Source organism: Anoplopoma fimbria, chromosome 14 (assembly GCF_027596085.1).
Source record: "Anoplopoma fimbria isolate UVic2021 breed Golden Eagle Sablefish chromosome 14, Afim_UVic_2022, whole genome shotgun sequence".
Taxonomy (NCBI): domain Eukaryota; kingdom Metazoa; phylum Chordata; class Actinopteri; order Perciformes; family Anoplopomatidae; genus Anoplopoma; species Anoplopoma fimbria.
Genome location: NC_072462.1, coordinates 16,443,057 through 16,462,754, shown reverse-complemented (window position 1 = coordinate 16,462,754; position 19,698 = coordinate 16,443,057). Strand labels below are relative to the sequence as shown.

Sequence of the window (19,698 nt, the reverse complement as noted above, 5' to 3'; positions counted from 1 at the left end):
GTGCTACATTTGTTAATCTTTCTCTTGCTGGCACATGCATTTTACATTTTTACATAATCCTAGTTTCGCTCTCCTGACCTTTGATTATGTTCTAGTGAATAATCACATGGTGTCTCTATTGACTTTACTGCCATACAGGGTGATTAGCCAGATGTAACACCCAGTTATATTTGAACTGTTCACATGCTGATATTTGTCAAGGCTTTTTTTCTTTGAAATAAGTCACATAAAAACACTCAACAAGCGTTGTGTAAATAAACTCTAATTTACTGGACAGATGTTCCAGCCCTCAGGGACCAAACTGTAACTATCTGTCCTAATAACTGGATGGGGAAAAGAAACTCAGAGGATGACTGCAGTATTTGCTCATGGCGGGGCTTCTGCCTGCAGGACGTTATTTTTTCTCTGTGTAAATCTCTTGATGGTCTTGTTTACCCTTCCGTGACAATAATTACTTACTGGCAGAGAGCGTTGCCACAAAAAGAAACAGGAAATCTGTTACTGCTCACAAATTTCATGTTGCGCTCTCTCTCTCTCTGTCTAATACACACTCATGGTTGTTCTCACACACCCACACACACTAGAATGGATTTAGATTTTTCTGTAGTTACTCTACAGCAGATTAAGAGTTTAGTGGAGCAGGACTTTCTTGCACTTACTGGCCAGACTTCACTAAACAAACATGCCAAGGATAGAATATCCATGGCCCGCCTCGGTTTCCTTACTAAGATGTGATGTCAGTCTGGAGGGAAAAGGGTGGGCCCATTGAAATCCACTCACTATCTGCTGTGGATGTGAGAGGCTGTGGCTGCTTCTGCACCACCCACTTCATTCCCCCCACAATCAACAGGAAGACTGGAGGCCAAGGAGAGCAGCCGCATTCTGCAGGAGAGGAAGGACGTGGAGGTCCAGCTGTACAGCCCGAACAAAGGAAAACAATCAAGGCAAAGGAATGAGCAAGAATCAGAAAGAAGTGAAGAAAATCCAGACGGTTTATCTGCAGAACTTGGAAAAATTAAACCAGGGGGTAAAGCCAGACAGGAAAAGTTGGAAAACAAAGGAAGGAGACTTTTCTGCAGCGATGGAAAAGCTGCGACAGCCTCCCACAGCTGTGAAAGTAACCAAAAGCTCAGCACACAGAATCAGCAGAGACCTTACCTGCTCCATCTGCCTGGATCTCTTCAAGCAGCCGGTGTCCCTGCCCTGTGATCACACCTTCTGCCAGGGGTGCATTGAGGGTTACTGGACCGGTCCCCGGGGCCCTGTCCAGGGAGGCACAGGCTCCTGCCCTCAGTGCAGGAAGGTGTACCCCGGGCAAAGCTACAGGCCCAACCGCATCGTGGCCAACATAGTGGAGAGCTACTGTCAGGGTCTGGAGGAGAGCGAGACTGGACCTCATCTGGCAGATGTTGGAGTGGCAGAGAGGGTTCCTGCTCCAGTCCCACGCTGCAGCCGACACAGAGAGGAGCTGAAGCTTTACTGTGAGGAGGACCAGGAGCTGGTGTGTCTGGTGTGTGGTCTCTCCCAGGAGCACAGGAACCATACCATGGTGTGTGTCCAGGAGGCCGAACAGAAGTATAGGGTGAGTTGAGCTTTAACTGAATGTTTGTTCATAGTTAACGGTTCAGCTGAGTGTCAGGATCTTACAGGTGATCTGTAAATCAAGTTTTAATGTTTATTTTCAAAAAAACCTACACATTAGGATGCATCTCAAGAAGTAAGCATATTTTACTACTAGTGCATAGTACATGGTCATTGTAATGGTAAAAATAAAACCGTTTACTACATTCTATCTAAAATTACTGCAGGTGTCTATTTTTCGAATGCAGTTTAGACTGTATCTGTTGTTTTTTGCTCCATTACAACTGGTAAAAGTAGATTTGACATTGTATTTGAAGAGAGAAACAGGTCAGTATGATGTCGTATCTCTGTCCTCTCAGGCATCTCTAAACAGCTCCATGGATTCCCTTAAAGCTGAACTCAACACGGCGCTGCAGTGTGACAGGGAAGTCGAGGACGAGGTTAAAAAGCTGAAGGTGAGGGGGAAACGCTTCCAAAATACACATACATATCATAATGCACACACTGCAATCGCTACTGGACTATGAATTTCCAGTTTGACCTATCTAGTGTCGTAAAATTCTGATTTTACCAGAGAGGAATGGAAATGGATGTGACAATGTTTCTTATTTCCAGCACATATTTTTACAGTCCAACAGAGAAAACATGGCGGAGAGTTCCCATCTTTCTGCAAAGACTGTAAATGATTGCTTCCAATCACAATGTTAATCATCTTCCGTCCACTCAGGAACACACCGCTGACTTGAAGCAGCGCATCGAGGCCCAGTTCAGCGACCTGCACCAGTTCCTGTACCAGGAGGAGAAGCTGCTGCAGGTGAAGCTGAAGACGGAGGAGCGCAGGGAGCTGATCCGGCTGGACGAGCACAAAGCCCTGCTGTGCGTGGAGATCTCTCGTCTGCAGAGGGCCGTCCACGAGATAGAGGACAAGCTGAAAGAGCAGGACGCCTTCACTCTGCTCCGGGTAAGTTCAGCTCATATGAACATCATGTAAGATGAAAACAGATCATCTGGAAATTATTAACAGCATGATGAGTCAGCTCTGGGGATGATTACAGCTAGAAATGCTGAGCTCTTTATTTCAAACATATTTGTTTCCAGAACTATTTATATCATAATGAGTAGAGGTGTAATATTTGGGGCAAGGTTAGTCTTAAACATCATTATGTCATGTATTTCTGTGCCAAAATGTTAAACAGGCTCCAACATTAACATTGAAGACTTCACTGAGCAGGGTGTGACCATTCTGGCTTTCCTGTTTCAGTTTGTACACTACTCCTAAAGGCCATAAACACATTGATCATGTCAGTTTGCATTCATTTGAAGTGCCAAGTTTTGCAAACGTTAACACTGTTGCGTGTTTTCTCATAACAAAAGACTTGAGCAGTGAGTGGAGACAGGAAGTAGGCGAGTGATCTCACTCGTTGATCTGGAGGATAAGGAGTTTAGCTCAGGCACGGGGCCATACTTTAGGCAACAACTGTGGGACTTTCCCCAGGCCACAGGGAGATCCCACAGGGCGGATAGCATGAGCTCAGACATTGATGTAATGTGGAAAAAAGCTTTTTCCCCTTTCAGATACAACAAAACTAATCACCGGTCTCCGTCTCTCTTGTCCTGTGTTTATTCTCGTGTCTCTTTTCAGAGCATCAAAGTCCTGCTCCAGAGGTGAGTGTGGGAAATGTTTTCTATCCTGGACGGGCGGGCTTTGTCTTTATTCTCTTTCTCTATTCTTTTCTGACTTTGCTTTCGTTGGCAGGCCTTCGCTGAAGTTTGAGAAACCTACGTTTACACCACCCAGTCTGTGCGAGGGCCGGTTTGCGGGGCCCCTGCAGTACAGAGTGTGGAAATCCATGAAAGGAAGCCTCTATCCAGGTACTTTAAAGACACTTTAAGCCCCATCTGACTTTGCAAATATGAACTACAAGTATGGATTACACAGGAACCAACACTTATCATGAGATATTAAAGAATCATTTAAATCCTTTCAATGTTTTGTTATTTCTTTTCCTTTTTTTAGTTCCAGCAGCCATCACATTTAACTCCAGCACGGCCAACCCTTGGCTCAGCCTCACCTCCTCCCTCACCTGTGTTCGCTACCAGACCTTTAACCACACCGTGCAGGACAACCCCTCCAGGTTCAACGCCGCCCTGTCGCTGCTGGGCAGCCAGGGCTTCACCCATGGGCGACACTACTGGGAGATTGAGGTCTACAGCAGCACAGTCTGGACTGTGGGGGTGGCCCGAGAGTCTGTGCCCAGGAAGGGGGTCATCAAAGCCCTCCCAGCCAACGGCTTCTGGACCCTGTCCCTGTCTTATGGGATTCAGTACATGGCTGGCACTTCACCTCCCACAGTGCTGTCCCTGGAGGAGCCACTGGTCAGGATCGGAGTTTACCTGGACTACAAGAGGGGCCTGGTGTCCTTCTACAACGCAGAGTGCATGGCCCACCTCTACACCTTCAGGGAGACCTTCACTGAGACGCTGTTCCCTTACTTCAACCTGGGCTTTCTGGATAAAGTGCATGAAAATGAGCCTCTCAAAGTTTTCATACCAAAGATTTAAAAAAAGGTGACAAAAAAATACAACTGAAGAGGGAACACAGGGGTGAAAAGTTACCAAACAAACATGGAAAATGTATTTTCCAGAGCAGATTCGTGTTTTTGATGTTGATATTAAAGGGGCCACGTGGAGTTTTAGATTCAGCGTTACTCACCAAAATGCATTGTGTTTCCTTGAGGTGCAACATGCATTTCCTTCCCCATTAAATTGGCAAAAATGATTTTCATTCCAGTATTTGCCATCATGTTTGCAGGAAAACAGTCTGCTCGTGTGTTTGCCAGCTGGCAGTCTTCTTCTTACCTGACTTCTCTCGCACATTCCTGAATATATTTGTGTGTCACCGCCACCTGTTGATCAGTGGTCAGACACATAAACACAACAGGAACCCACTCACTGAAAAACAGCTCCATATTAAGTGCTATTAGAAGATTTAAACTCCTCAGATAACCTTTAGGTAACATTTTTGTAACAGATTTTGTTCAGTTTGTAGACTGGATCTACTGCCAAACATTTCATGTCAGAGAAGCGGTGCTTCAGTGAAGAATGTGAAACTGTCTGGTTACATGACTGATATGTTTTTTTTATGATTATCATTAATCTTTCTTGTGCATGATACACTAATACATTCAATAAAATATCTTAATCGCTCTATACTGTGATTATTATTGATATGTTGAATACAAGTACAGTATTCTTAAGTTGTTTATATGGTGTCATATCATACTAATGATGTAATTGGTGCATTCAGGGACCTTGGGAGATGTTAAGCTTCTTCGGTAGAAGAACGATAGTGAGAGTGAGACATATGTAAAAGGAACTTGGATTTAATAGCCTTTTTCATGTGAACAAATGGTTTTAATCTACTTTCTACTTCTCGTGCTTGATGCCTTGACTGTACCAACTGTTTTAACTCTAAGTTATCCAAGGGCTGATGCATGTTAAGTGGCACAACAAGTTATATAGGAAACATTTTAATAAAAACATTTCTTGAAACCTTTTTTTACTTATTCCAACACAAACATAAATAGAACATGCATGTCATTGCTTAAATACTGTAGATGTTGAAGCACTATTTAGCACTGTTTAAGAGTTTCTATCCCCATCAAGAGGTCACATGAAACGCCCGCCTCGGGTGAAATCAATCCACCTTAATAAGATGTGCTGACTTAAACCCCTTTGTTCTCTCCTTGACCCCAGTCATGTTGTGTGAGTCCTGTTGGTGACTTTCCTCCTTTAATACCAGGCTGTGCTCTCTGGTTTAAAGTTTAAAGTTGCTCCTATGACCACACCCTGTGAGATCCACCGGTAGCCACACACCCACCGGTGATGTCACAGTGTACTGACACCCTCCAGAGTACACTTCTACATAATTGGGGTCAGTTAAGAAGTGATGGGGGGTTAAGGAAAATCAAGATTTTCAGCAGGTGTTCAGGCAAGTTGCTGTCTTAGTTCAGTATAGAAAACTTTACTGATGAGCATGTAGAGAGGACGTGTACTGTACTGCTGTGTGTTGCAAGATAATATAAAGCAACCTTCAATACTCAAAATATACTGTGAGGGAATGTTAATGTACTTTAAAAACGAAATTGAAAAAATATTAAATGACATCTAGGTCTGATTTTAGCAAAAAAAAACGAGCTTTGATGGCATTAATTGCCTTCTTCCTCCATTATTATTATAATTATTTTATTATTATTAGATTCAGTGAACTTTTAACCCCCAAACAGTAAAAAGTGACATTATGATTTAAAATAACAAAACAAGAAAACTGTATCACATAAACATTTTATATCTCAACACTGTGCTATGACATAATCAGCTCATTACAGACAGTGTCACTGAATTTCCTCAGAACAATCACTGCAAACTAGTCCTCGCCTCTCATCCTATGTAGCTATATAACAAAGAAGAGTAAAGATGCAATTCTTCTGCATGGCTTCACTCCGTCTAACAGAATGTAAAGTATGCGGTTTGGTGTTTTGTGGTATCAATCCATGCATTCACTCCTTCGCCTGGAGATGGGTGTGTCCGACCAAATGTTAGGGGTGAAGTCTCCATTTAGGTTTAGGGGGTAGAGTCACTTGCTTGCGTGTAACGTGTCCTGGAACTTTGTGCTTGTGTAGCGTGCATGAAAGCCTTTTTTATTGATGCTGTCATCTGAGTGAAACTTTAAAACGATGGCGTCCCCGGCTGAGTAGACTTCTTCTGGGGCCTTTTGGGGGAAAAAAGAGAAGATTTTTGAAGAATAATTTAAAGAGTGTTTACGACACAAGACTGATATTTTGAGCCTTACCCCAGATCCACAATATCGCCCCAGCCTCGGAGACTTGATGTCAGCGCCGTCATAGAGCTCCACGTAATCATATCCACAGTCTGCTTCCTTCTCGATCTCAAACACTTGGAAGATGAGCTCCACTCCGTAACCCTTCTCAGCAGTGACCACCCACAGACAGTCGGAGCCGCCTGGGTAGTTGTTATCTCCAAACTGGGCATGAGAGTAGAGATCTTTTGTCTTGACCTCGGCTTTCAAGCTTCCTCCACATTCTGGGAAATCACAACCACAAAATTAGAGGGTCAAAAAGAGGTTCTCGTAAAAGTGATGAAAGAATGCAGCTTTCTAAACACAGCAGAAAACAAACCCTAAAGTTGAAATTACACATTTTTGGTACTCCATTCTGTCTTTAAAGTGTAATTTGACTCATTTTCCAGGCCTTTTTGGGGGTAGAAAGTCGTGATTGCTTTGCTTACCTGCTCTGTATGAAGCCTCAAAGCCTCTCTTCTGCACCGAGTTGTCAGAGAAAAAACGCAGGAACATTTTATTGCCACTGGAGACGACCGGAGAAGGTTTTTTGGTGCCACAGAAGCGCCCGAGACTCGGAGCACGCGAGTCTCGCCCGTCATAGATCTCCAGGTGGTCGTAAGTGCACTCCAGATGAGCCTCCATGTCGATCTCGTTGAAAACCTGCAAGACATTATAAAAAAAACCGCTATGAATTACCCCCAAAAGTTGCCTTTGGAATTTGGAGCAGTTTAAAAAAGAAAAAGCCACCCATTGACATACAAGTTTGATACGATGGCCCGGGGTTGTGGACAGAGACCAGGTGCAGGCCTTCTTGCTGGGATACTTATCAGGCCAGTTGGGGCTGCTCATTGTTCCGGACACTGTGTTTACAGCATGATCACAGCCCGCTGAAGAAAACAAGACAAAATAACATATTAGAACTAAACAATGAAAGCTGATCACATCATTTCCTCCTGGTTTTGTCCTTTGAATAGGCACCTATCAAAAGTAATAAGTGGCTAAAAGTAGTTCTTAAGAAAAACATCCACAATGAGAAACACAGCAGAAACACCTACTTTACCTTCCTTGCAGTCGTGCTTATTGTCGTGCAGCATGAAGCCGCTGCGACACTGACAGCTGTAGCTCCCGAACGTGTTCACACATTCATGCTGGCAGCCTCCGTTTTCTTTGGAGCACTCGTCTATATCTGTTGAGATGTTTACAGAATTTTCATTCAAAATTCCTTTGGACCAAGTGCAAATCTTACGTCACAACAGGCTGCAGAATATTTTGAGTTAACAATTTAGCCTATTATCTGCTCCTGAGCGCGGACACAAAGGCTTTCTGTATTACTCAAGGAGGAAGAATCTGCAGAATCAGACCCCCAACCCTGGGAAATCCCTCAGCAAAACATTGAGTAAGTAATTTTTGAAAAGGTCAGTCCTTCCTGTCCACCGAACAAAATAGATGTTATAATAATGAGTAATTGAGATGTTCCTATGGGGAGTTTTAGATGGGCTATCAATATATCCTTAATAACAAAAAGATAAATGCAGTAAGACATTTATTGGAAAAAAAATAGAATTCATTCTAAAGTCACCTGTGGTCTGATGAAGCAGAACATATTCACAAGATGAATGTGATTCTTCATTTTAGAGATTTATTTGATTTAAACACCAAGCACTATATTAAATTATTTAGTTGTGCAAAATCAAGTTTAAGCTTCACATAGAGTCAAACTATACTGCCTCCTTTTGGTGTGAGAAAGGGAAGACAGTTTCCTGCCTGGTTATTGGAGTGGGGTGATGATTTACCCTTTTTACTGTACCAGATCCTGGACATTACATACTAGTTTACTAATTTCCATTCTTAAAACTCCCCCCCTCATGACTTACCGGAGAAGAAGTGAGCTTTGAAACCCTTCTTGGAGACGGTGTTGTCAGACTTGAACTCAATCCTCATGTTGTTTTGTTGGGAGGTGATGACCTCCGGCTTCTCCGCTCCGCAGAACTTCCCATGAAGCTCTGAGTCCGAACTCAACCCACTGCGCACCTCCACATAGTCATATTTACACACCTGATGGTAAACACTGGAAACATTTACTAAAGAGGAAAAAAAGACTTGGACTGTAAAATGATGATGAAAAAAAACCAACATCACTTTAATCAACTTACATCATTCCCTTCGATCTCGAACACATCGAACACCAGAGTGATGCGATACTGAATGGGGGCCACCAGCTGCCACACACAATTCTTGTTAGGAGGGTATTCTTTGGGCCACCCAGGGGTGGTGAGGGAGCCATTCAGCTTATTGATGAACCCGCCACAGGCAGCTGCTGGTGGAAGAGAAAACACTGATTTTAGTGGTCAAAGTGTGAGAGAAAAACATTTGGACAACATAAATAACATCACCGGTTTGCTTGTTTGTGAATTCTCATTTAATCATTTAACTGCAAAAAAAAGATAGATTTATTAAAAAGAAATGCTATAAAATAAAGTTATAACCAATTATAATTGATATAATAGGAGGTAGTTGTACTGGAATAAACCAGCAGGGATAAAAGGTTGCAAAAGCACATCTTATTTAATTCTATAAAATCAATGAATGTAACAAATTGCAATAAGGGGAAGTGTGTCTATCTACCTTTGACTTTATTGTCTAATTTGATACTTCCCAGCTGCAGATCTCAGACCTGTCTGAGGTTTTCTCATTTTTGCAGGAACTCGATTCAACAACTCAGAGCCAGTTGATTGGGTCTAGTTCAGCTGTGGATTGGGCCTGAGGATGAATAAACTCAAGTGGAAACAAAAGTCAACTGTAGGTAGTTTGCTTTGATTAACACAAAGATTTGAAACAGGGGGAAACAGGTGTTGATTGGTGGATTAAATTACATTTTTAGAGAGTCTTGCTGTTTCCCCTTGTTTCCCGTCTTTAAGCTAAGAAAAGTTTACCAGTTGCAGGCTGTAGTATTAAATGTAACAGAAAGATACCAAGGAGGTATTTGATCTGCTCCATTCACTCTCCTCCAGAAAGTGAATAATTGTATTGCCCAAAATGTCAAACTTTCACTTGAAGCATTAAACTACACCACCATGATTAAAAGGGTGCATTGGATCTACTTCACAGTGACAAGACAGCGCTACACTCAGAGCAAAGTGAAGACTCGAGCTGACCTAACTTTTAAGTTTTAGTTTGTGAAGTTGAGCTCTATACTCACTCTCACAGCTGCGTCTGTCGGCTGCCAGCTCGTATCCGGGGTCACATGCACACCTGTAGCTGCCCAGTGTGTTCAGACAGCGCTGCTCGCAGTGACCGTTGTTCGGTCCAGAGCACTCATCCATCTCTGGCAAATGAAAAATCTTAGAAATGAAACCAGAAGTTCTTGTCATTCCTGGCCATTTTTAACCGAAATGACTTTCTGACCTTTGAAAAAGCTGGCTGCAAACCCAGCTTTGTTGACGGAGCCGTCAGACACAAACTTCAGCCAGAGCTGGTTGGAGCTGCTTTTGATGTCGTCAGGTTTGTTGTAGCCACAGAAACGGCCGAGCAGCGGGCTGCTCTCTGAGCCGCCATCCCTCACCTCCACGTAGTCGTAGGCACAGCTGTCATGTCTCTCAATCTGCAAGGACAATGAAGTTTGCAAAGCATGGGGAAGTGATAGTGGTGTCTTCTTACCTTTCAAGGACTGGGCAATTTAAAAAAAAGTAAGAGCAAACTAAAATGTGTGAAACATTCTCCCAGTTTGGTAATTTCTCCTTGAGATATTTCCTTGTTTTCTTAACATTTTAACAATCACAATAAAAGTGATTTTACCTCAAACGACTGAAAGGAGAGGCCGACATCGAAACCTTCTGCTACTGTGATTTTCCACACACACACTTTGTTGGACTGGTAGTCATCGGGATAATTGGGGGACTGGATCTGGCCGCTGTCCCGCTTCACCTCTCCCCCACAGATGGCTGCACAGGAGGTGAGAAGTGATTTGTTTCATCCAGAGATATCTATATTTCTACCTTCAGTTGTCTACACTATAAAGTTATAAAGAAAATGTAGAACCTGGGGAAAACCTGAGAATGTAGCATATGAAAAGTGAATATTAAAATCCACACATTATCAAAGTTGTACCTTCATAGACAGCTGAGAAGCCTTTGCCCACCCAGCTGCTGCTGCTTCTGAATTCAATCCACAGTTGACTGTCAGTTGAGATGATTGGTTCTGGAAGTGTGTCTCCACAAAAACGTCCTGCCGAAGTACATGAAAAGATCACACTTCACTGTGCTGACTGCATGACACAGGAATGACACGGCATCAAGTTTATGGAGAGCAAGAGGAGGGCTGTTGTAAATCAAAGTTAGAGACCTTTCAGAAGAGCTTTTCTCCAGAACCCGTCTCGGACCTCCACATGGTCGTACCAACACAAGTGACTCCTGAAGAGGTCCATGGAAGTAAAATTCAGAACAATCTGAGAGACACACAAGAGGGCAGAGTTTCAAAAAAAAAAAAAAAATGGTGAGAAGATTTAACATTTATCTAGTTCTAACAGTGTTTTCCTGATTTTTGTTACTTCTTGATTTGAACTGAATATTTTAAGGGATTCACTGTAATTCATCATTTTAAATGAACAACAATCCTTTGATTGAAATGTGTTTTTAATCAAAGTAATATAAATCAACTTTAAGATGGTCAAATATAAAACGGACTATCTTAAAGTTGATTAATTTACCTCCTGATTGATGTTACAGCTGAAGTATCAGTATAACATCATAAATTGAAAATTATTACAATAAATTGACTATTTTTCGATACATATCTTTGTATCATACCACTGCTTGTAATTATTTGCAGTTAAGGAGTCTGGAGTGGACCGTATTTGTGTTTGGGACAGTTCATTTAATGAACATTGTGATATAAGTAATCACTGGCATTTTATTTAGTCAGTAACTTGATCAATTTTGTCAATAATCGTGCCCTTATTGAATGAATGCTTCCACTTATTGACCATCACTCACCTTCTCTCCAGGAGTGACAGAAATCCTCCAGACACAGTGAGCGTAAGCTGAGTAGCCATTAGGAAAACCGAGAGAAGAGAAGTTTCCAGCACTTTCCTGCAGGCTGTCCCCACACTCTTTAACAACCACACACCATGACAGTCACATGGTTACATCACGATAAACAAGAGGAATAACATTAAAGTCACAGAATGAACAAACCGGAGGAGATTGTAAACTGTTTGCATTAACTTTAGTGCACATTCAGTCATGATGTTTCATATCTAATTGGCTTTGATAAGTGATAAAAGTCTAAAATCAAGGTGCTATCATTTGGATGTATACATTTTCTACATATTACATGTAGCTTACTTGCACACTTGTAGAGTTTGCGGGCTTGCGCAATGTCGCCTTTGCTAAGCCTTGTCCTCTGTCCAATAGGTGGTCTGGCTCCATTTACGTCATAACGGGGCAAGATGGTGTCCAAGAAGATGCCTCTGTTTCAGACAGATCACAAAGGTGAGCAGTAAATTCTCAGAGAATATAAAAAAAATAAAAAAAACACATCAATTACGTCACATCTTGAGGAGAATCAACGTCATCTACAGTGATGTGGAGGAAAATGTGTTTTTCAAAAGTTCACCCAAAGACCTTTTATTTATTTTTTAGGTCCGCCTCCTTTTCAACACCTTGATGCTTTTTTGATCGTGATAATCTCTCATGGGTTTGGAGCTCACTCTTGCACAGTTCCCATGGTGATGCACCCATGAATGACAGGCATGTGCAAACAGAGCACTCTGAACGGGGGCCTTTCGATGGTGCCAAGCTCAGTGGAGCCCGCTCCTGAATGCCAGAGAAAAAGGCCACTCTAGCCCAAATTGTTCAACAAAGCCTGAACTGCCAGGCCTTTATTTAGCTTGGCTCGCCTCCATGACCGAGAACCAGCAAAGCAGCGATGGAGGTAAAAAACCAAAAGCACAGAGAAAGGCAACAACATGCACGAGACAGAAAATGAAAAGGAGACTAGTGTGAAACCATTTCTGTGACAAAAAAGGATCAAATCCCCTGAGGTTTCCTATGGAGCTTGTTTAGCAGAGCTGAATGAAGGGACAAACACCAGGTCAGTGTAGCTCAGCTGTTTATGCAGCGTGATATTAGGGGCAGTCAGGGAGGTCAAATGACCATAAACCATGTGAAAAATGAGATCAATTCAAACTCTAAACTTGAGTAATGTAAAGGGAGCATGATCACTGATGTTAAATGTAAGGCGGTGGGGATGACGGCCTGCTTAGAGAAGCGGGCCGCTGTATGATGCCACTTAAATTCTACAGGCAGGTTGGATAGAGTGAAGCACCAAATGCTCAGCAGTTTGACTCTTGAGCCAAAAAATGCCCCAATGAAGCTGTTTAATGGCCTGTTAATGTGAACCAGAGAAAAGCTGAAAACAAAGTACTGCTGGGAAATAAAAGTGCTAAAAATCTTTGCAGCCGCTTTAACAGCAACTGTAGTAAAAATGAAAAAAAAACTGAATAACAAAGCATCACAATGCCCACCTGGAAAATGTATTCCTTGCGTAATGCATGATGCTGCCAAAGTCATACACCTCCCCGAGTGAGTCGACTTCGCCTGGCTCCAGTTCCTGGAAGTTATACTCCTGTCCTGTTCATAAACAGAGAATCAGCTGACTAAACACAAGGAGAAACATCTGGAGCGTCTGTGAGCACGCACACACACACACACACACACACACACACACACACGTCTTCACACTTGTTTCTCGTCATCCCAGTAGCAGTACCTGGTTGGATGTTGTCCCTGATGATGCTTACATGCTCATCTCGGTCCGGTCGTGTGTGTTCGTGCCAGAAGCCGATCACGTGGCCGAGTTCGTGCACCACAATGCCAAACTTATCGCAGTTCTTCCCTATAGAGATGGCCTGAGGGCCGCCACCTCTCCTCCCCACGTAGGAGCAACACCTGCAGGGGGCGACACTGTTCAGCTCCAAGCACCTTCAGAACAAACAGTGATGCTTTGCTGCTTCTGGGTATTTAAGGATCATACCACCCTGTGTTAGCAAGTTTAGTCGTTAAAGCTATTAATTATAAGTAATCTACATTTTTGTTGAGCTTTGTAAAATGCAGGTTTTACAGTTTTAGGTAATTTTCCTACAGTTCAAGACAGCCACTGTCTTCCATTTATATACGTGTACTATGATAGTCAATTAACCGACTCTTCAAACTTGCTCGAGTTTTGTATGTTCACCTTGAACATCAAGTATTCACCAACATGTTAGAAAACAGTTGCTTTTTTGCACATCCAGCAGACACAGAGCAATACGAGATATATAACATTTCTAGATATAAGTTTCTGATGAATCTGATGAATGAGTGTTAAAGTTAGTTAATATTCATTTATTTTTAGCTGTATTTTGCTCTCTATCAACTCCTGAGGGAAATATTGGGCTATTTCACTGCAAAAAAATGTGACTACGATCACCAGCTAGTGTCCAACTTTGTTTGTCTTTCGTGGTGCTGGGCAAGTTGTATATTTTACTTTTTTGTTTTTAGAGCTTTTTTAATAAAAACAGTTACCTGCCGTGGCTGATAACAGTAACGAGAACAGTGAGAACTAAACAGTAAAGCTGTGGGCCATAAAATCAAAACAATAAACCGAAATTAGATAAAATGCTCTGTGACTTTCACATTGCATGAAAATGAATGGAAATGAATAGACGCCTTGCACAGTACAAAGATAATCAATATACATTTCTAAAACACAACAGTATGGTTTTCTGTGAAAACACTGGCATCAAGGCTGAGGCATTATCTACATGCAAATCTGTTCAGAAATGAATAAATAAAACTAAACAAATTTTATTTAAATTGTTATTGAGCTCTGAACTCACCCACAAGGTCGGTAGGTGAACACAATGTAGCTTTCTTCAGTCGTCCTCTCGGTGAACGTTACACAAGTGTGTTTCTCCCAGTGACGCATTGCCTGACGGAAAATGGCTCTCTGACTTCCTGAAAGGAAAAAGAGATTGACAGTTTCAGCATGTCAAAACCACACAAGGCGGCGAACACATGCTTGTTGTGTATAGCGGACAACTCCCCTGTAAGAATGTATGAATGATTTTCTGTTTTCAGTAAGAACTCACCAGTGAAATTCCCACTGATCACATACGGGATGATGCCATCTGGCCACACTCGCTCAGGTCTGGAGGTGGCTGCTCTCCTCCAACGACGGAGACTCTGTCTGTCTGCAGATCTCTTAACCCTGATGCTCTCATTGGAAGAGGAAGTGTTTACTGTAAAAAATTAAATTAAAAAATAGGTCCATTTGTATGAACTCCCTCAACAGTCAGTCAGAAGTATTCCTGCTTTGATACCTGAGTCTGTGTGGTTGATGTGGACGCTGTGCTGTGCACCATCACTGCTGAATGCGTCTCTGAACATGCGGAGATCATCTTCATCAAGGGCGATGTCTCCCAAAAAGGCAGCTGGGGCAAACAGATGAACACACAGATAAACACTTCATGCACAAAGATGAAATTATGTTTAAGATGTACAATGAATAAGCTTAAATATGAAGCTGCATCCAGCAGATGGTTAGTTTAGCTTAAAGACTGGAGACTGCTGTATCTACATATATAATGAACAGATAAAAAGATTGACAATGATTTTCTTATTCCAAATATGTTAAACTATGTCTTTAAGGAAAATGTTCTCTGTAAGTAGAAACCTTGATCTGAGGAATATAAACTCAGAAACCTGTAGAAGTCCTTCTGTTTCATACTGTAAACCTGGAACCAAAATGTACACACATTAGATCATTATTTCACACTCCCCAGCTATTTTGCTGTTTGAGTGGTGGGTTAAATGATTTTCTCTGCCCAGACAAAACCAGTTACAACTTATTTTCAAACTTTATCTCTGAAGATCAGTAGGTTTTTTTCTCTCATGCAAACAGGAGCCAAAACTCCCTGTAGCTTTACTGTGTGTGTGTAAGCGCATATCTCCGTCCTGAAAAGAGGTCCGAACGGGACTCCATGTGTCTGTTTGATCAGCAAACACACCTCCTGAGTTCACAAACTGAAACACATTGGAGGACTGTCCAGCTGCTGTGTGATTTTAAAAGAAGGAAGATGTGAACTGAATACTTTCCAGGATTGTGATCACACTGTGTTGGACTTTTCTACTCAAATGGCAAAGAAGCATAAAGCACCATAAAGAACAGTTGTAGGAGCTTAATAAAAAATTGCATATATAGATGATGTCTGCATAGTTGTGTGTTTCCCGACTCTGTTGTAGTATATGTAGCATTGGTCAAGAATTGGGGATATGTTTTCATACTCCAGATCAGCATCTCATAAAAACAGGAGTGTAGTCCTTTACTTCGGAGCAAACACCTCCATTTTGATAAGGTGAAGAACTGCGGCGATCAACAGATTTACTCTATGGACTAAACAAATTTCTCATTATTAATTATAAAAGGGAACACTGAGCACTCCAGGATCACTGTGTGTTTGTTTTCTGTGTGTTTAGTAGCATTGAGGTCCCAAACATTGTTCTTATCTCTTGAATGAGGCCCAGATTGTGATGACGTTCAACAACATAATAAAGTCAGACTCAGGGTTCTTCTTTTCTACAGAAGAATAAAATGCCAAGTATATGGATATCCATGTAGAAAGAATGATCACAATCATTAACTGATTTGCTCTTTGACACCAAACAGATTTTTAAAACAAAGGTTAGGGTGACCTACATTCAGGATCATTATTTGTATCATTAACCAGCAGTTCCTTTTCCTAATATCAGAAGCTTTACGGCCCGAGGAGGAAATATATTAAATACGTTCACTCAGGTGTTGTTCTTAAGTACAGTTAGTTAATATGACATCTATAGTTACTAATTGCTCTCAGTTTAAGATTTTATACACAAAATACGTCTACTTTTAAAATCTGACTTGTAGATTAAACCACACAGCAGTATATAAACAATTAGCTTCACCTCAAGTGGTTACAACATTAAAATGCTATTTACACTTTGTTGCATCAGTTTGGCTGGTTGAAATTTATGTTCATGAACTGTATTACCTCTGTTAAACATCACATCCGACAAAACTCTTCATATGAAAAACTTCATAAATAAATGTTGGTAAGTCTATGATAACTAAATATGTTCATATTCCTATAATGTGGTCAGCTGAAATATATACAACTCTGAAAGGAGTCAGTCTGAATAATGAGTACTTTCACTAACAATACTTTAAGTACATTTTACTGATACTACTTCTGTACTTTTACTTAAATAACATTTTGAATGCATTTTTTTTACTTGTAAGCTGTGAAATTGCTGAAAAGTTGCAACTTAATAGCTTGAGTAGCTACTGAATCTGTGCTGAAAATGATGGTTCCTTTCAGATAATTCAACCTTAACAGCTGAAATTGGGATACAAAGAAGAGCAATAATAAGGAATAAAACATGCTATAAGCAGGAATGATTGTCTGGGTCAGAAAATATGACTAAAGTCGGGTGGTGATTTAACAAAATGTGTTTAAGTGAATTGGAAAACCTTCAACTTCTGCCTTAAAACACAAAGTCAAAGACTCAAGACACTGATATCTCAATAGCTAATTCTAAAACCCAAATTGGGATTTTCCCGCTCCAGTAATTGATAAAGACGGCACTGAGTGATAAATCTAAATCCAAGCTTCAGAATGTCTATTCTGAAACTTAAAGGTGACATCACGCACACATTTGTCTCTGTTCCCTCTATGGGTTAAACATTTAGTTTCCTCCTGTATAAATCAGGATCTCACGTTGTAATAGTTGAACACAACAGCTCGCCAGAGTCGCTCCCATTAAATACCTAATTTAGCCGTGTGATGTAACAACCTTTGAAAGTCCCAATGAAAAGACGTAGCAGGCCCTATGTCGGCCTTTGAAGTGAATTCACTCATGCAAAGGGTGACTGTAAATGACTGTCACCCCTGCAGTGTGCACCCCATGCCCTGAAGCCAGAGGGATTTCACCGGCGTCCAGCCGAGGATTGCGCTGGCACGGCCTCAATGACCCCTAGTCTCCCGGCAACTGCCTCTGAGAAGAAGAGTGGTGTGTTTTGGAAGTTTCAGAAGTCACAAGTAAAAAAAGGGACTCCAAGCAGCTGGAGGCCCCCCAATAACCCAAGTAATTGTTTGGCATGTTCGGAGATGGAGAAAAACAACTTGTGTAATCTGTACACTGAGAATGCTCGTAGTTATGACAACACTATATCAATATTTTGCTCATAACATATGATGCTTTGCTGAAGATGAAATTCACACTTAAACGTTAGAGAAACTGAAGAATGTACCTACAATAATAAGGGGCCATTCTGTCACCTAATGAGAACTTTTATTAATGATACTGGAGTACATTTTTGCTAAGAATTTTGTACTTCTGCTTAAGTAAAATTCCATGACTTTACTTGTAATGGAGTATTTCCTAGTGGGGTTTTACTTCTTCCACCACTAGCTTGAACTTGAACATTACTCGACAGCAGTTGAATTAAGTTGATTTGTGTCAATCATTATCAGAATGCCCTTGTTTTACTTTGAGCCAGGACTAAACAGATCCCCACATATAGAGAAAGAAAGAAAAGAGAAAGTTAATATAGTAGTCAAATGTACAGTTACTCATATACAAACTTGACTGTGAAAGTTTATTTATTTTGCAGTTATATCTCATGCACTTAGTTATGTTAATTAACTAACAGTAAGATGAAAATTTGGAGGTTATTTTTGTTTTAAACGTCTTTTGATCCTCAAACTGCTCACAGTAAATATGTAGCAATTAAACGTAGTCATAGTAACACGTTAACAGTTTACACTGACAGGACAAAGAAGACCATCTGACACAGGCAACAATTCATTTGTTTTTATTCATACAACTACAATGAAATTTTAAAAAATGTGCCTTTTGCTCCTTTAAATGTGGTTGTCAAAGCCTCCCAGGAGCCAGTTTCAGATGGACATCTGTAAATAAAACAAGAATTAGAAAAACATATTAACTCTTGAACCAGTTCTTTTCAACGTAAAGATGCTCTCTGGCATATTACACATTATAAGACTTTATATTGTTTGTATGTTGCTGTATGCCAAACAACAATGTTCTGACCTTCTTCTTGTACATCAAATAGTTTTACTCACTTCCTCCCCATTTAAACTGTGTACAGCCCCACTAGCGTTTTGTAGTATATTTTAGATGTAAAATGGCCTAAAACTCACTTTATATCAGCGACAGCCCATAAACACATCAACATTAACTTACACACATGTTAATGTTTACTGTTGGTCCATGTAGCAGCCTCGCCTGCATCGTGAGCAGCTTAAAATGATATTAATTATGCAAATTTCACTTTGAATAATTGGAATCCAGTAGTTCAAATACTTACAAAGTATGTAGTTGGCGTGAAGCGTCACGTTCTTCTCCCGTCAGCTCGTTCCCTTCGCTCCGCAAGTCCGATGCCGAGTCTCCAGACCGGCTGCTAATTTCAAAGTTGTGGATGCAGTCTGAGCCTAAGTTCCTGCGCATGCGTGTTCCAGCAGTAGGCGCACCATTGTGTTTTACATGAATGTACAGACAGAATGTACACTGCTCCGTTACCACGTCCTGTGACCGTCTTGATGGCAGCAAAACGTATATAGTTCCATATTTATGCCTTTTTATGTGAAATATTAAACGTGCCGTGGAGACCACATTTAAACCACTAGTGTAATATGACTTTGGAGAAATAAGAAATATCATCTCTCTTTCAACCTACAACTGAACAAATCATCAACATTTTCAAACATTTTTGAAATCCCGGTTTGTGCTCACTGGGATGTAAATACTTGTATTATTTTTACACATAATCCTAAATTATTCATATTATTCACTTCATATTTAACTTAATACATATGTATCAGCTCACAGTGATAAGGGCCCAGGGGCCATGGATATTGGCTCAATAAACACCAGAAAGGAAATGCAAAAGATCAATAAATTCATAGAGTAAATAGAGTAAAAATTCACTGTACCAGCTTTACAGGGATCTTTGTAGTCGATTGCATCACCGAGGGAGGTAAAGTTACTGTCCACAAACTCCCAATCAGCCGCCAGAGAAACGCGCAGACTGCACAGCAGGAACATAAATGTTGGAGCGACTTCCATTAGGCTACTTGACATTAAATATCTACGAGAGGTAAAGTCGTTGATAGTAAGAAGAGAAAATAGCGCAAAAAAAAAAAAAAAAAAGTTACTCGA

At 41.0% G+C, this 19,698-nt stretch overlaps 2 protein-coding genes across 2 annotated transcripts; one reads left to right on the top strand and one right to left on the bottom strand.

The window, feature by feature from the left end:
- The first annotated feature begins 846 nt into the window (after positions 1-846).
- On the top strand, positions 847-5,096 carry trim69 (tripartite motif containing 69). The gene is made up of 6 exons (XM_054612739.1): positions 847-1,582; positions 1,941-2,036; positions 2,309-2,542; positions 3,224-3,246; positions 3,338-3,453; positions 3,599-5,096. The coding sequence occupies exons 1-6, from the start codon at positions 953-955 to the stop codon at positions 4,141-4,143; spliced, it is 1,644 nt and encodes a 547-aa protein (XP_054468714.1). The 5' UTR covers positions 847-952; the 3' UTR covers positions 4,144-5,096.
- Positions 5,097-5,857: 761 nt separating this feature from the next.
- On the bottom strand, positions 5,858-19,698 carry LOC129102150 (bone morphogenetic protein 1-like). Its single transcript, XM_054612148.1, has 20 exons — positions 19,473-19,698; positions 14,802-14,912; positions 14,571-14,720; positions 14,319-14,436; positions 13,211-13,389; positions 12,966-13,071; positions 11,785-11,909; positions 11,434-11,549; positions 10,784-10,886; positions 10,550-10,666; positions 10,238-10,383; positions 9,848-10,043; positions 9,642-9,767; positions 8,596-8,756; positions 8,317-8,497; positions 7,503-7,628; positions 7,202-7,329; positions 6,889-7,102; positions 6,434-6,684; positions 5,858-6,352 (listed from the first exon to the last, which is right to left on the bottom strand). The coding sequence occupies exons 1-20, from the start codon at positions 19,618-19,620 to the stop codon at positions 6,218-6,220; spliced, it is 2,937 nt and encodes a 978-aa protein (XP_054468123.1). The 5' UTR covers positions 19,621-19,698; the 3' UTR covers positions 5,858-6,217.

What these genes read in the sequence shown, in the direction of transcription:
- trim69 (XM_054612739.1), top strand. Translation starts at nt 953, where the DNA reads ATGAGCAAGAATCAGAAAGAAGTGAAGAAAATCCAGACGGTTTATCTG. An exon ending in ACGCCTTCACTCTGCTCCGG is followed by an intron (nt 2,543 to 3,223) that starts GTAAGTTCAGCT and finishes GTCTCTTTTCAG; the next exon opens with AGCATCAAAGTCCTGCTCCA. An exon ending in ATCAAAGTCCTGCTCCAGAG is followed by an intron (nt 3,247 to 3,337) that starts GTGAGTGTGGGA and finishes TTTCGTTGGCAG; the next exon opens with GCCTTCGCTGAAGTTTGAGA.
- LOC129102150 (XM_054612148.1), bottom strand. Translation starts at nt 19,620, where the DNA reads ATGTCAAGTAGCCTAATGGAAGTCGCTCCAACATTTATGTTCCTGCTG. An exon ending in GATCAGTGGGAATTTCACTG is followed by an intron (nt 14,437 to 14,570) that starts GTGAGTTCTTAC and finishes TTTTCCTTTCAG; the next exon opens with GAAGTCAGAGAGCCATTTTC. An exon ending in CAGGGACAACATCCAACCAG is followed by an intron (nt 13,072 to 13,210) that starts GTACTGCTACTG and finishes GTTTATGAACAG; the next exon opens with GACAGGAGTATAACTTCCAG.